The 16,380-nt window shown below is 38.7% G+C and overlaps 1 protein-coding gene across 3 annotated transcripts; it reads left to right on the forward strand.

Annotated features, from left to right (window-relative positions):
- The first annotated feature begins 6 nt into the window (after nucleotides 1-6).
- Nucleotides 7-15,604, forward strand: TOP3B (DNA topoisomerase III beta). Of its 3 annotated transcripts, XM_035897199.1 has the most exons (18): nucleotides 7-241; nucleotides 997-1,128; nucleotides 2,172-2,278; nucleotides 3,671-3,745; nucleotides 4,683-4,879; nucleotides 5,318-5,474; nucleotides 6,542-6,655; nucleotides 7,532-7,622; nucleotides 7,939-8,093; nucleotides 8,328-8,433; nucleotides 9,610-9,756; nucleotides 10,478-10,651; nucleotides 11,455-11,583; nucleotides 11,839-11,988; nucleotides 12,422-12,522; nucleotides 12,761-12,962; nucleotides 13,853-14,251; nucleotides 15,258-15,604. In XM_035897199.1, the coding sequence occupies exons 1-18, from the start codon at nucleotides 172-174 to the stop codon at nucleotides 15,326-15,328; spliced, it is 2,577 nt and encodes an 858-aa protein (XP_035753092.1). In that variant the 5' UTR covers nucleotides 7-171; the 3' UTR covers nucleotides 15,329-15,604. The 3 variants fall into 3 exon arrangements, with proteins under 3 accessions (XP_035753092.1, XP_009640102.1, XP_035753093.1); XM_009641807.2 differs by lacking the exon at nucleotides 15,258-15,604 and having other exon boundaries at nucleotides 13,853-15,238; XM_035897200.1 differs by lacking the exons at nucleotides 11,455-11,583; nucleotides 15,258-15,604 and having other exon boundaries at nucleotides 13,853-15,239.
- The last annotated feature ends 776 nt before the right edge of the window (nucleotides 15,605-16,380 follow it).

The raw sequence follows: 16,380 nt of genomic DNA on the forward strand, positions 1-16,380 counted from the left end.
CCCTTCCCAGTTTTCGGAGTTATTCTTCGCTGGGAGCGGTTTTGCGGTAAAGCCGCTTTGTGCTCGCTCTCTCTTCAGGCTGAGGGCCGGCTTTCGCTGCCGAGCTGCGCGCCGTGTAAGGCCAAACCGCCCCGCTGGGCCCTGTGGCACCTTGTGCCCCGTCAGCTGAAAATGAAGACTGTTTTAATGGTCGCAGAGAAGCCTTCTCTGGCTCAGTCCATCGCCAAGATCCTCTCGAGAGGTAGGAGAGAAAGCATCCGGGTTCGGTCCTGCTTGTTCTGCCGGTGGCTGTGTGGACGTGCTCTGGGGTGCGCGGCCCAGCTGAGGAGATGGGTGCCAGTCGCCTCCAGGCAAACTGCCTGATGGGGAGGTTAGCAGGTTTTGCTGTAGGTGGAGAAAGGTTGAGAAACACCCTGGTCAGTTATTCGCTGTCTTGGGACAGCCGCCACGTGGGAATGGTGACTTAGGACAGGTTGCGGTTCATAAAATAACTGGGTGACACTTGACGTTCTGTTTATGTGCGAATGCCTATTCGATTCAAGTGTAAAGGAGTCTGGTTTTGATGTTTTATGTAGCTGGCGTGTGTGTTAGTGCATATGGCTTCTAGGAAGTGCCAGTCGGCAAGCTGCTGTTCTGAGATTTTTGAAGCTATGGTAAATATTTTATAAATCCTGTGGGAAACAAAATGAGTTGATTATAACTACTGGTCTAGAAAACTAGCTATATTTTCATAAGGATATCCTGGTGGGAGGGAGGGAGAGGATGGAGGAGATAATGGATAGTTTCAATTGAAAATGAAGTATGCTTTAAGAAAGTTCTAAAGTGATAATTAACTGAAATAAAAACTTCATCAGTGATTAGAATTTTGTGATCAGGAAGACCCTAGCTGTAAGATCTAAGAAAAAGGGATGTCATTTCACGCAAAATAACTGTTACTATGATTTTTTAATTTTTTTTTTTTTTATCCTGTTGATATTTATGGTCTTATTTTCACAGGAAACATGTCATCTCGCAAGGGACTGAATGGTGCATGCTCTGTGCATGAGTACACTGGATCGTTCGTAGGACAGAGTGCCCATTTCAAGATGACATCTGTGTGTGGTCATGTCATGACTTTGGATTTCATAGGTATTTGTTTGTAAAATGTTTTAACTGATATGGCTTGTAAAACTGTCAAGGACTTCTAATAGGAAAATACTTACTGTGGAAATAATTCAGGAAGAATGTTAGAACTAGAGAGGAAAGGAAGCTAAGAAGATCACTTGTGGTCAGCAGTTCTTGATTTTTGTTTCTGGTTCTCTGGCTGGCTCCTTGCATGACTTTGGGCATGCCGCTTATGTTTTCTGTGCCTGAATTATGTCCCTGGAATATGAGGGGAGATGAAGCTCGATTTGCTACCCTGTAAAAGTGTTTTGGTACTTAGATGAAGGTGATCAAGGAACGCAGAGTCCAAAGGGATATTCTCTAAAGCGTTGTAGCGTATTACTGCAAAATAGAGACATGATAAGGATAATGCACGAGGAATCCTGTCACTGCCTTGCTTTGAATTGTAGGGCTAGTCGTGTGACTACTGTATTTCCTCTAATGATAACAACCTCACAGTTTTATGAGAACTAAATTTTGAGTTATTTACACAGTGCTTTGAAGAGGTACAGTTTTATGTAATAGTTAAGCAATATCGCTGACAGTTACTTCAGAAAAATGGAAATGAACAAACGCGTTGATATGAGGAGGTGACACGGATGCTCCATGGCATAACTGTGCTGAGACATAACTGGCCATTAGTAACAAACAGTAAAACAGACTGCAATGTGCACATTATGTGTGTACTGTGAAAACGAAGAAAAATAGCCCTCTCCCCTTCACCTGATCGATTAATTGTACAAACAGAAGGTGTTCCAGTAGCTCATGTTAAAATTTCTGAAAGGTGTGTAGTATGTTTTTTTCCTTCCTATGTTTCAAAATTATAGCTGCAATTGACGCAATGCTAAGGGGTCCCTTGATATACAGTAAAGCAAGATGTGTTAGAGTAGAAAGCTTCCCGAGGCAAATCTTGAAAGCCAGGTGTTTTCCAAAGTAATGTTTGCTGTTGGTTGGTTTGGCTTATGTGTTTGTTTTTTTTTTTTTTAATATATGTTTAGAGCTCTACTTAATATACTTCTGTTTTTCAGGAAAATATAACAGCTGGGACAAAGTGGATCCAGCAGAACTTTTTAGCAAAGCTCCCACAGAAAAGAAAGAAGCTAATCCCAAACTGACCATGGTGAAGTTTTTACAGGTATTCTTTACTCTTACAATATTTGGGATATGTTTTTTTAACCTGGCATTCTTTTTTTCATCTGGAGCATATTCCATCTTCAAGGATTCATTGTTCCTATTCTTCCTCTGTTGGAGGAAGGAACGAGAGCTGTTTTTATTCCATCAAGAAAAAGAAATGAAATTATCCTGTGGTTCTGGAAAGCAATAAAACTTACTAATAAATTTGAAAGAGCAGTGTAGCATTTTGCTATGAATTAGCCTTGCTTTGAAAAAAAAAAAAAAATTCTTACAGGTTAGTTAGCTTTATTGAAGAACCAGAAGTATAACCCTCTCCCGGCTCTTAGAGTGGGTCAGTTTTCTTCACTCTAGTATGAGAAACCGAGTCTGTCTTCATCACAGGTAGCTTTCTGTTGGAGGGTAATGCCAGAGCGTTCCAGGTCCTTCAAAATATTTGTTAATGTATCTTCCCTCTACCATGGTAGTCAGGCCATCTGAATGCACTGTTTCTCACGCTGCAGGTTGTCTAATGTTTGATTTAGTAGCTCTATTCACCCACTTCCCAAAAGTGAGTGGTGTTTGGCAATGTGCTGCACAATGGGCTAGGGTCCTTCTAGGTTGACAAGAAACAAGTACATTCCTAAATAAGGATTTTCTTCCCTGCAGGAAGCAGCTTTTTGTCAAGGTTAGATCTATTTTATTAATTTTACTTGTTCTTACACTGAAGTCTTTGCCTTGTTGAATTCACTTTTGCCATTGCCTTATGACTTTTTTACTGTCGATATCGTGTTTCTCAAAGTTTGAGTTTTGGATGAATGTTTTGCTTCTAATGGCAAGTGCAAGGCATAGCTTCTAAATGCCTTTTTTAAAATAAATTGATGTTGGTGATCATTGACTCTTCACACGTGCCCCTCTGAGAGGAAAGCGGTAGTTTGGTTGCTTTTACAAAATAATACTTTCTGAAAGGCAAGTATATGGAGTGTAAAACTGATTTTTGTCAGATAAATTTAGACTTTGTGGTATCTTTATGAACTAGGAAAGTGTTTCTTGTTTTAGTTTTATTTTTAATGGTGTGGAAACTAAGGCACAGAAAGAGGAAGGGACTGTGCCCAAGGCTGCACTCACAGATTGTGGCAGGTTCAGAAGACTTTCACTGCTTTAGAGCTGTGCTGATTTTTTTTCAGGTCCTGTAGAAAAGCGTCTTGTAGGCAGACTTCTGGTCCCACGAAGCACAACTTGCTTCTCTCTTCAACCACTGTTTAAGTACCTGCAGACTTCTTGTCGCTTCTGCTGTATTCTTCCAATCATTTTTGCACCAAATAAATCAGTACTTTAAAATAGAAACAAAAGTATACAGTTAGTGAGGAGGTAGGTCTTTTTTTGAATTGATGAACTGTGCTAATTCTTCTCACAGGTGGAGGGAAGAGGCTGTGACTGTATAGTCTTGTGGTTGGATTGTGATAAGGAAGGAGAAAACATCTGTTTTGAAGTAAGATTTCCATTTTTAAGACTTATAATACCGTAATAAAGTTGCCGGTGACATACAAGACTATCAGTGTATTGTTTTATGGCTATACAGTAAAATTCAAACTAAGTTGAATGAAGTTTTAAAGGCATGGAGGGCCTTGGTGGAAAAACTCAAGTGCTTTTGAACTCTGAAGATGTCATAAAGACCATAAATCCATTTCATAGCTGTTGCTCATCTGAGATGAACGATAAAGTCTCTTGAATGTTCAGACATTCCAGTGCTTTGAGAATTGGCCTGTATTTCACAGCTGGAGTAGTTATTTTGCTGTGCTTATAAAACTTGATCTTTATTATCTTTTGTTTGTTAAGCAGTTGGACACTTTTGGGCATAGAGGCTGCTTTTAAGTGTAGGCTTACTGCAGGAATGTGGACCCTGCACATAAAAGGTATAGAACTAAACTTTGGTGCCCAAAGATTTTTTTTTAACATTCTATTCCCAGAAGTCTATATGAAGAGTATTTTTTGGATTTTGTTTAAAGAAGCACATTTTATCAAGTAATTGTTTTAAGTTCTTCAAATACCACTGTATCATAACTGGGCCCTGGCAATACATAGGATAAACCCAGACAGAAACTCGTACGTACTCACCAAAAGGTGCTGCAGCTGCACCCGTGAATTTCTTTGTGCTTAGCTAAGAATAGCGTTTCACCTCCAGCAGCTGCTGTTTAATAAATAAATCCTTCAGTTTTGCTAATTCTTAATACAATTCTGGGTGGATAGACAAATATTGCTCTTGCTTATCAGTTAGTGTGTTGGCATGACATCTTACTGAATTAAGACAGTAGTTACATATCAGCAAATATTTTTGTGGAGAGTGGGTTTTTTTCCTTTAGAGAGAAAAACTGACTTAAGCCCTTACCTTTCAAATACTCTTAAAATATGCTTCTGATCTTCATTAGGTTCTTGATGCTGTTCTTCCTGTAATGAATAAACCTCGCGGCACCGAAAGGACGATTTATAGAGCTAAATTCAGTTCTATTACTGACACAGACATCTGCAATGCCATGAATCACTTGGGAGAACCCAATCGCAATGAAGCTCTTTCAGTGGATGCCCGCCAGGAGCTGGATCTTAGAATTGGCTGCGCATTTACGAGGTGACAGCATGGATTACAGATAGTTTTATGAAAGGTTCAGGAATACTGCTCTGTCCACAAAATGTGTCTCGGAACTCTAGTGGTTAATTCTGCTTGGCACCAAACTGAACAATTTTATGCACAGACAAATAAAAAGAAATAAAAAATTGTGTTATGGATTTGAGTAAAGTACTATCAGAAACTATGGTATGATCTTATTTTATGATGTTGTCCCATGTTTCTTCGGGAATAAACAGGATTCAGTGAGGCAAAGTAATTATGACTTAATTAGCTGTAAGAGATTATATTTCTCAGAATGCTTTTTTCCTAATGCCTGAATGATTTAATAATTACTCATATTTGTGGGTGTAAATTAATGAAAACTTTTGCTTTTCATGGGAATGAGGATATTGATGTACTTGTTCCTGTTTTGGTTTTTTTTTTCTCCCCCTCTCTTAGGTTTCAGACTAAATATTTTCAGGGGAAATATGGGAATTTAGACAGCTCCCTCATCTCCTTTGGGCCATGTCAGACCCCAACACTTGGATTCTGTGTTGAAAGGCATGACAAAATCCAGTCATTTAAGCCTGAGACTTACTGGGTGTTGCAAGCTAAAGTAAGTTTTACAGTCCTTGTTTGTATATGGGGAACATGTATTTTTACCAAAGAAATGCATTTGTATTTTCATTTTGTTCATTCATAAATTTGTAGCTGCTGACAAGAACTCACAATGCCTACAGTTTACTCATCTGTTCTCATTCAGTTCACATGTGTGTCGCCACTCTCTCAAGAACAGATTCCAGGATGTCAGTTTTGTGTTAAAGTGGTTATTGTCTGTTGCTTATAAGAATTCTTTAGTAGTAACCATCTAAGCTTAGATGCAGCCAAAAAGACTACTTAAAATGGTTTTCTTTTGTTCCCTGGGGTCCTTGGATGGACTGTGTTGTTAATTTGAATCCAGGAATTAATTAGGCTGCCAACAAACATTGGCATTGCTGAGTATTGGAATTTTAAAGCAAATAAAATGCTCATTGTGTTAATTGGCAATTGAGTCCTCTGAATACTTTGGCAGCTTGTAGCAGTTTTATAGCCTCACTGCTGTCCAACCAACATGGTTTTACTGCTTGTGAGCACAAGGATTTTTTAAACAAATATGGGATAGATGGTAAAAAGTTGCCATTTTTAGATTTTTAAAATTAAAAAAAATAAATCTGGTGTTTACTGTAATCTCTTTTCTGATGTATCTCGTGTATCATGCTAGGAGAAATAGTTCATGCCTGTTTTTGGAGAGTTTTGTTCTCATATTTTTGTACATGGGACTTAAAACATGACCTAGTTACAGTTCAATACAAATGACTGATTTTGCTGAATCAAAATGGTAAACTTTGAATTTCTGCCCATTTCAACCTTTACTGTTCCCAAAATTAAAAACAAGAAAAGTATTTCACTTAACTGCAGGAATAATTCCTTTAATTCCCCCTGACCCCAGAACTCAAAGTACTCTTTTTTTTTCTCAAAAGCCCCTGTGAAAGAGAGTGCAACTGCATGTTTGGAGCACTTGGGTCCTAGTACAGGTATTAATAGGATTTACTTACTGGATTATTGCTGGAAATGTGCATTCTCATGCTTCTAATAATAGAGTTGGTGGGAATTAATTTTTTTTTTTTTCTTTTTACCCAATAGGTGAACCCTGAAAAAGAAAGTTCTCTCACTTTGGATTGGGATAGGGTGAGGGTGTTTGATCGTGAAATTGCTCAAATGTTCCTGAATATAACAAAGATGGCAAAAGAAGCAAAGGTAATAATATTTACCAAGTGTCAGTAGAGCCATACTTCATATAAAGGAAAATAACATTTAATATTTCTTTTCATGCATATTGCTTTTCTTTTTGTTTGTTTGTTTTTATTAGAGTATAGAATATCTGTATCTCGTTTTTGACTCCCTTCAACTTTGTGTAAATGAGAATAAAGGGCAAGAGATTTTATTTAGTTCATATTATGCTAGTGTGGTCATCTCAGCAGAAGCTACTTCTTAATATTGACTTTGGGAATGATCATCACTCATGATAGGAAGTCTTCATTACTAAACCTGCTAAGAAATACTGTTCAGATCTCTCCAAGCAGACCTCTTATTTCCCATGAGATGCTGTATAAATCAGAATTTAATTACTTATATGGCAATATTCCTGCAGTTAAATTTTTAATCATGTGTATGCTACAGTCTTTATAGCCAATTAACTTCTAATTCTGCTCTGTTCAATACTTGTTTGACGGTATGTTTGGATTTAAGTGCTTATAGCCATCAAGGTTCAAAGACTGCATGAAGCTTTTAAAAATCAGGATCCGTATAGTTAGGACCATTACTTGGAATAAGCACTAAATCCTTGCAGCACTGAAAGTTCGTGCTGCTGGGGTAAGTGGGAAGTAAAGATGGCAATAAGCTACCTTACTGTGTTCACTGTTATAGGCCTTAGGACTGTGACTTTAGAATTTGATAAAATTATCTCCAGTCAGATTTCCTAAAGTAAAAATATATTGGTGATTACTGTTTTAAGAAAACAAAACTGATATGACAAGAATAGATAATGGCAGGTACGCCACGTGTTTCTAGGCATGCTTGAAATTACCAGTTACCAAACTTCAAAATGTTTACCGGGAAAATGTTATTTCCTAGGTAGAATCTGTGAGTAAAAAAGAGAAGGTGAAGCAGAGACCACTGGCTCTGAACACGGTAGAAATGCTGCGAGTGGCCAGTGCTGCTTTAGGTATGTGTAAAAGTTCAGATTTTCACAATGTTTTAAAGTAAAATGTTTTGGCTTCTCAGGAAAATAATCAAGAATGTAAAAAATACAGATTGATACCCTCCTCTCCCTGTAATACATCATTTGGGGGGAAGGATCAAGTTTAGAAAGCTTCTCAAAAGTGAAATGTTGGGTAAAGATCAAAGTGACAAAAGTCTTACGGAAAGGACAAACCAGGATTTATTTAAATGCTTTGATAAGGTATACTTTCAGATGCCACAAACAAATCATAATCATGGTGATGTGTAGATGATTTTTGTTTTCTCCTATCCTGTCTTAGGAATGGGTCCACAACATGCCATGCAAATAGCAGAGCGTCTTTATACTCAGGGTTATATTAGCTACCCTCGAACAGAAACTACCCATTATCCAGAAAACTTTGACTTGAAGGGATGTTTGAGACAACAAGCCAATAATCCTTACTGGGCAGAAACTGTGAGTACATGAAGCAAAGCCGGTACTAACAGATCATTCTCTAGTCTGGTTCTAGAATATATCTTACTTGGTATATTATGACCTTTAGGTCTTCAGAAACAATAAATATCTGTAGTTGTTTTTATTTACAGATGTTGTATTGTCATGGATTTGATCTGAAAAGTTTCTTAACCTGCTAAGAGTGACCTGTTATCCCCTTCAGCCAGCCTGTTATCTCTCTTGTCTTTCACCCAGGTAAAAGCATTGCTATCAGATGGCATTAATCGTCCAAGGAAAGGCCATGATGCGGGAGACCATCCTCCCATCACTCCAATGAGAGCTGCAACAGAAGCAGAATTAGGTATAGGCAAACTGAGTAATGTTGGAACACTATGTGAGGAAATTGGTTCCTCGAGGTATAGGAGCCAGTTTGAAAATCACAGAGTTTCAACAGGAAATACAATTATTTGAATGGCAGGAAGTGAAGAGAGAGCAATCTTTTATCCTAGCTTAAACTTCTGGTGGCAGCGAAGTTCAGAGCTGGTCTGCTATTCAGGAATTGATCCTAGGGACCATAGTACTGCAAAGGACAAGGAATAGCCGCCTTAACAACTTAATGCCTACTTTTACTAGAAGAAATTTGCCACAGAATTGTAGCTTTGAATTATTGACATTTTATTGTATTTTTGTGCTTGAAAGTCAAACTTCAGCTGCATTTTAGTTTAGTCTCTATGGTTTGTGTTTTTTATATTAAAATGTAACATTTGACCTTCTGTACGCTGTGATCCCTCAAAAAAGGATTTTAAGGTTATAAGAAAGTGTAGTGAATCTATTGTAATGTTTATTAGGAGTAGCTAAGATTGTTGTAGAAAACTGGTAACTTCTGATACTCATGAATCAATGAAGTAATCTCTGATAGAAAAGAAAATGCTTTAAATTTTTAAGTAATTGTACAAGATACTGAATGGCTGTGTAAGATTTTTTTTTTTTCTTTGTATACATGGCAAGATATAATAATAATAAGGAATAAGGAAACTTTGCTTTGAAATTTAACCTATAATAGTGTTAATAAGTAGTATTTTAGAATGATCTGTTCCAGGAATTTAAGCTGACCAGTGTGGCAGTTGCCACTAAAATCCCATTCTAGGTTTTCGATTAGGGTGTGGTCTCCAGTGGCACTAAGCAGTGGATCTTTTGTTTGTTTGTTCATGTGTGTCTTTTTTTTTTTTTTTTTTTTTCAAAAATGAAACGTCTTTTCTACTTTATCCTCTCATTCAAACACACTGCAAAATTGGGAGATGGACTGGCTAAACTGGCAGTCCTTCTCCAAGAGCATCTGCAGCTCATATCTGTATGACGTGATGATTCTATAGGCAGGAAATTTTAAAGGGGAAACTGGATGGACTTTGGAACGTTATTTTCTTTTAGGTACCAGTTTTGCCTGTGATACCTGTGGAAATCTGGTACCTTTTAGTGCAGATTTTATGTAGAGCTGCAGGACCTGGAATTTTGTGGGTAAGATGTTATTTATCCTCAGGTGGAGACGGATGGCGACTATATGAATATATAACTAGGCATTTCATTGCCACTGTCAGCGCCGATTGCAAGTACCTACAAACCACCATTTCTTTCAGTATTGGCCCTGAACGTTTTACCTGTATTGGAAAAGTGGTAACTTCACCAGGTGAGGCAAGTTGGGGAGTAAGTAGATAACTACAGATTATTTTTTTTCGCCATTAATACATTGAATGGATACAAAAGTGAAGCTTTGGGGGCAGGTACAATTTTGAAGACACTTTTTAAGCTATCAATTCCAGAGACCAAATCTTTGTCTCATTTCCATATTTCAATTAGAATAGAAAAAGTCTTATTTTTCGGGTAGTAGTCTCGAAGATTTAATGCCATATTTGCCTGTGTGAAGACCAGTCTTTTTATAGACAGCAGATGCTTTTTGAGGGTTAAATTACACAAAGGCAGATTGTTTTCTTGGGCCTCTGTAAAATGAATGTAACACCACCACTGAGATTTTTATGGCAAGCCGGCCCAATAGTCCTTATTACATGAATATGACTTACTATTTGTTTGTCCTTTTTAAGAAACTCTTCCCATCCACTCTGGCACTGTGTTTTCATTCAAGGAAAGTGTTTACTTTTTTTCGTACGTCAGCCTGACTCGAGTCACGCACAAAATAGATCTGATGCAGCGTAGTGGGTGTTACTGTCTTGTGATACTGCATTCCTCAGTATTCCTAGCCTCGGATATTTTCTGCATGGTATGGCAGACAGCCTCTTAACTTTGATCTGTATAATGTGGCCAATGTTAAAATTAGAAACTATACCTTGGCCTTTTGAAAGCTGTGAAGATAAGCTCTCGTTATTTTTGTTTGTTTGTTTCTTTACCTCCAGGGTTCACAGAAATTATGCCGTGGCACAGCATCCCATTAGAAGAGAGCCTTCCCCACTGTGAGAAAGGAGATCTTTTTCCAATTGGTGAAATAAAATTGTTGGAAAAGCAAACCAGTCCTCCTGATTACCTGACAGAAGCGGAACTTATCACCCTCATGGAAAAGCATGGCATTGGTAGGAACTCACTTAACTTACACTATCCTGCAATACATCCACCAAGAGTGCAAAGAGTCTGAATCGCTCCTCTGAACTATCTCTGTCAGTAATGACATTTCAGTATTCATTTGAATAGGTACAGCTAACAGTCTCTTCCCCACACCCCCTTCAAACCACCGTGCCTGTAGCACCTCTTAGCAGATGGTAGATTGTCACTTACTCCACGTTCCTTTCCCTTTTTTATCCTTATGCCTAGTTTCAGGCCAAAGCAGTATCCTTTCATAACACATCCTTGTCACTTCTCTGGCAGAAAGAGCTGTGTGTGGAAGAATGCACCTCCCCATTTTTAGGAATTATTTGTTTTACAGCTTGCTTCATCTTTGCTGGCTCCAATAGTCCTTATGTATCTTATTGTTCAGTTTACCACAATACTACTTTTCTTTTTTAATCTGATTTGTTTCCTTGATGCATTTTCATAAATTTGTCCAGTCAAAACAAACATAGTCTCTTACTCCACTGTGTTTTTCCAGAATAAGTGATTGTGAGAATAGGTGTCTTCCCAATAGTAATTCCTTAGAAGAGATTAAAGAACTAAGGTTAAAACATGTGTTTCGGACTTCTCAGAACTGCAGAGGATGTTAAGAGTTGCTGGAGAGAGAAGTTACCTGCTGGAAGTTGGGTAACACTAAAAAGATACCTGAATTTTAAGCAGTCTTGGGAGCACTGTAATTTGACATAAAACCAGAGAAGTCAGAAATGAGTAATTAGATGAAAGCTTTGTTTTGTTCAGGATGGATATATTGTTTTCCTTTGTGTGGCAGGAACTGATGCAAGTATTCCAGTCCACATTAACAACATTTGCCAGCGAAATTATGTCACGGTGGAGAGTGGTCGGAGACTAAAGCCTACAAACCTTGGCATTGTTCTAGTTCACGGTTATTACAAAATAGGTCAGTTAAATGCTCTTCCCTTTTCATCCTCTCACCTTCTTTTCCCTTCAGTATGTCAAGGGCTGTTGTCACCATATATGTAACATTTTTGTCTGAAAAAATGCATCTAGGAAAGTATTACTAATACTGAAGACTATAATATTAAAATTTGTTTGTTTATTTTGATGGCAGTTTACATATGGACAGTTTCCTACCCCCATTTTTTGATCTTTCATTGCTGCTTCTCTAGTGCTGTTGTCTCTGGTTTTTTGTTAGATGCAGAATTGGTTCTTCCTACGATCCGCAGTGCTGTGGAGAAACAACTCAACTTAATAGCTCTGGGTAAAGCAAATTATCATCAGGTCCTGGAGCACACCCTTGACATTTTCAAAAGGAAATTTCACTATTTTGTGGATTCTATTGCAGGTAAAACTTTTTACATGTGAAGTTCCCTACAATTACTTAATTGTTGCAAAGGTGCTAGTAGAAAATACTTGATATATTAGGTTCCTTTCACAGGTTTAGGTTTACTGAAAAGTTGTGTTCCAGGACTGAAGTTTCCAGGCAAATTAAGTTGCTCTCCAAAAGGAAATGGATTGAATCATGGTTTCAAAACTCTACCTCAAATTTATTTTGTGATTGTGTAGTGGGGAGTTTTCAAAAACTTCAGACTAGCTCGTGTCTGCATGCTCACTGCAAAATGCTGTGTGTTTATAAAGTGTTCCTAAAAAAGGAAGAGCATTGTGAATAAAATATTTTCATTCCTTCTTCTTCTTCACAGGTCCTGTAAATGATTTTCTCGCAAGATTTCCTCTTAAGAACTAGAATTCTAACATAAACCTGGTTATCTCTTTCACAGGTATGGATGAGCTGATGGAAGTGTCTTTTTCACCCTTAGCTGCCACAGGTAAACCTCTTTCCCGCTGTGGTAAATGCCACCGTTTCATGAAGTATATTCAGGTAAGTTCACCTCATGCTTGGAATTTAAATTTCACTTGCTGGGAGGCATTGAGTAGAAACCCCTTTTCCATTATCGAATTTGGATTAAAATGTGGTTCTCAAGAGTGTATTTCTAAAACAAAAAGCCTAGTGGAGTTTTTCTGTGGGGAACAAACCAGAGAGTAGCCCCAGTTGGATATACTGACAGTTTTGAACTCTGATGCTACGGTTTTTCAGGAGATTTGTATTCTATTTCCAGGCCAAACCAAGTCGTCTGCACTGTTCTCACTGTGATGACACCTACAGTCTCCCACAGAATGGTACCATTAAACTCTACAAAGAGTTGCGCTGCCCCCTAGATGACTTTGAGCTGGTGCTGTGGTCATCTGGATCCAGAGGAAAGAGCTACCCGCTCTGTCCTTACTGTTACAACCATCCTCCTTTCAGGGACATGAAAAAAGGTAGGAATTCTGTAAACGTGCAGGCATCAACCTCACTTGAAATAAATCAGGTGCAGTCTATACAGCCTGCTTTTTAGTAGGTTTTAATCAATGTTGCTTAATGTAAAGTGCTATTCAAATTAGATTACAGATATCTAAAACTCAGGTCAAACTCACTGATCAAAATTTATTAGTTAACTCATTTCTGAACATGTTTTTCTTTATAAAAGACGTAAGAAATTAATTTATGTGCAGGCAGAGTAGGTGACCTTCACAACACTCAGTATGCAGTGAAAGACACTGAGATTTTGACGCCTTGCAAATTGGAGTATGCTTGGTATGGATAGGACTATAGGTTAAGACCAGGTCTTGCGAGTGTTTCGACACCGAGAAAGATGGTATGTCAAAAGCTGTTGGAGGATATAAGAAGGGGTAAAAGTTGCAGTTAGTTCGGTAACTGTGAGACTAAAACCTTACTTAAAGTAGTGCTTTGAAGCTCTGAGTATCAGGAGCTTTTTGGCATACTTTTTATTATCATCTTCTAATTAAAAATGTCTTGTACTAACAGTGTCTAGTGCAAGTATAAAATAGCAGTTATTTAGGAGCCGTACATTTAATTGAAAACGTTAATTAGTTTTCATCACTAATGTGTCCAAATTGCCTGTGCTGTACAGTGGCAGTATTTGGCAATTCTGAAAGCCGTTACAGAAAAATTTTTGAGTAAGGAATTATTCTCAATCCGTGGAAAGGCAAGTTTCCACTTGGGGCGTGGTTCCATTCTTCAATGATTTCAAGAATCTATAATACACTAAGCTGTCTTTGATTCCTGTGTCTCACTTTCCCCAAATGGGGTGGTGTGGGTAGTGATATAAAGGGTTCCTCGTGGTATGGTTTTACTCTTTTTCCACCAGGAATGGGCTGTAATGAATGCACCCACCCCACGTGCCAGCATTCTCTTAGCATGCTTGGAATTGGGCAGTGCGTTGAATGTGAGAATGGGGTTCTGGTGCTGGACTCGACGTCAGGTCCCAAGTGGAAGATGGCGTGCAACAAATGCAATGTGATTGTGCACTTCTTTGAGAATGCCCATAAAGTTCGAGTGTCACCGGAGACCTGCGACTTATGTGATGCAGCACTTGTGGACGTAGATTTTAACAAAGCCAAATCTCCTCTACCTGGTGATGAGACCCAGCATTCAGGCTGCGTATTTTGTGATCCTGTGTTTCAAGATCTGGTGGAGCTGAAACATGCAGCCATGAGGCACCCCATGCACCGTGGGGGACAAGGAAAAAGGCAGGGTCGAGGAAGAGGTAAAGGCCGGAGGCCTGGAGGAAGACTCAATCCAAAGAAACCCAAGGACAAAATGGCAGCTTTGGCTGCTTACTTTGTATAATGGCTACACAACAGAAAAATAAACTTCTTATAAAAATTTCCCTTTAACTTCATTTTTAAGTATTTTTGATCTTCATTGCTTTCCTGTTCTTTGAAAAGTTAAATGCCTTAGATTGTTGTACACCTTGATTTAATCACAAAACCAATTCTTCTGGATGATCAGTTAGTAACTGAGTAAGCCTTTAAGCTTTTAATTGGAGTTCACTGGTCCAAGTAGAGCTCACAAATGGTAGGGAGGCTCAAGACTCTACCTAGACTGTTACCTGTGGCTGATAGAAAGGAAATGAAATTTCCCTCTTCTGCCATTTCTGGGGCCTGTGTCAGCGATACAAGTGCCAGGAATGTAAGAGCTGATTAAGATCAGTGTTATCCTGCTGTAGTCTTTAGGTGTGGAATGAGACTTGTTTCATCTGACTTCAAATCTTCAAAAATAATAAATTATTAGTAGCTGTCAGATTTTTAAATTACATCTGCAATAGCAAGAGCACTACTTCAAATCTGTCACTCTGCTGCATAAGAAAATAATGCCAAGAGACATACAAAGTGGAAATTATAAATGTGAAGGGGAATATCTGCACTGAGCAGAATATCTGCATTGGTCTGTGCAGCCAAGTTAGTAGCTTTTGGTCAATGGGCCCCAGTTAAATGAGGTCACGGCCTCCTGCTGCTGGAGGTCAGATAGAGTACCCATGCTGCACTTTTTGTCTGTGTTCACACAGCTGATCGTACCTGATCACATACAGTTTGTACTGTCTGTACCCCAAATTGCCATTTCAGTGTTGGTTAACTTTTATTGTCAAAAGGAGGCTGTCTTCATGTTGTTATATGGACCTGTATCTAACCATTGTGGCACTGGGTGCCACATCACAAAATCTAATTGTACAAATATATAATACTCTCTCCTTTCCTTCCATGTGTGCACAGCTGATCATATCTGGTCATCTGATCAAGTACAGTTTGTATCATCTATACACCCAAAACAGTTTCAGCACTAGTTGTGGTTGGATGGGAGGATGCATCGCAGTTTTACATGGGGCAAAGGCTACTGCATTTGAACACAGGCTATGCAGAGAGCAACTTGACACGTGATTCACTGGCAACAGAAAGGAAAAGACAAGTCCCTGCAAAAGGTAATGTACAACTCCGTTGTTTTAATTGGCACAGCGTGTGCATTTACTGAACAAGAGAACACAGACGAACTGCCACAGCCCCAAGCCTGTTCCTCTGATCAAATGTTTATACAGTTACAGCTCAAACATGAACGATGTTTTAATAGTAGTATTGCTTAAAAGACCCAGCCATAGGTAGAAGTTTCTTTTTGTAGTTCTTGTTTGTTTTTTTCATAAATATTAAATGTTCTTTCTGGTAAAAACAAACTGTCTTTGCATCTCCCTTAGCCTGGAGTGAGTAGCTTCTTTTCACGTTTTAAAGATCCATCTTGCTCTAATGTCTCAGAACTGTAGATCTTGGCATAAACTGGAATAGCTTTCAGGGTGCTTGTATTGATTCAGTTGTTCAAGTCCTCTCTTACCTCTGTAGCCTGTTTTGGTACACTAGGATACAGCTCTGAAATACCTGTGCACTCAGCTAGCTTCTGCTGCTGTCTGTGACACTGGCTGTTGGCTGGGATTTCTGTGATACTTCGAGACTTACTTCCCTGGAAGTTGGGAAACCTGTCATTAGTCATTCCTTGTGGCTTTTGAGCTGTGTGAGAACACTTTCCTTTCTCCAAGCATGGCTTTTACTTTGGCCATTTGCAGACAAACTTTTGCTTGTAAAATCCCCTTGCTGTATTAGCCCCAGTGGAAGTAAATTGCTGGGCTCTTTCTCTCAAGTGCTTAGAATGAGCCGTTTACGTGTTCTGGCAGATTTCAGTGGCTTCCTTACAGCTACCACAAATGGCAAAGTTCTTCCTGATACAGATATATTAGTAACTGCAAACAGTCATTCAGAACCATTGGTGCCTATGCCTGAGGAATGAGGGCATTGGTTTTGCTCTGCACCAGCTGCCATGGAAGCTTGTTCTCCCTCCGCAGCCAGGTAGCAC

Source organism: Egretta garzetta, unplaced genomic scaffold (assembly GCF_000687185.1).
Source record: "Egretta garzetta isolate BGI_Z169 unplaced genomic scaffold, ASM68718v1 scaffold47, whole genome shotgun sequence".
In the NCBI taxonomy this organism is placed as follows: domain Eukaryota; kingdom Metazoa; phylum Chordata; class Aves; order Pelecaniformes; family Ardeidae; genus Egretta; species Egretta garzetta.

Bases quoted from the DNA above. Each gene is read 5' to 3' on its own strand.
- TOP3B (XM_009641807.2), top strand. From the start codon at position 172: ATGAAGACTGTTTTAATGGTCGCAGAGAAGCCTTCTCTGGCTCAGTCC. The intron at 242-996 runs GTAGGAGAGAAA...TTATTTTCACAG, and splicing joins CGCCAAGATCCTCTCGAGAG to GAAACATGTCATCTCGCAAG. The intron at 8,434-9,609 runs GTATAGGCAAAC...ATTTATCCTCAG, and splicing joins TGCAACAGAAGCAGAATTAG to GTGGAGACGGATGGCGACTA.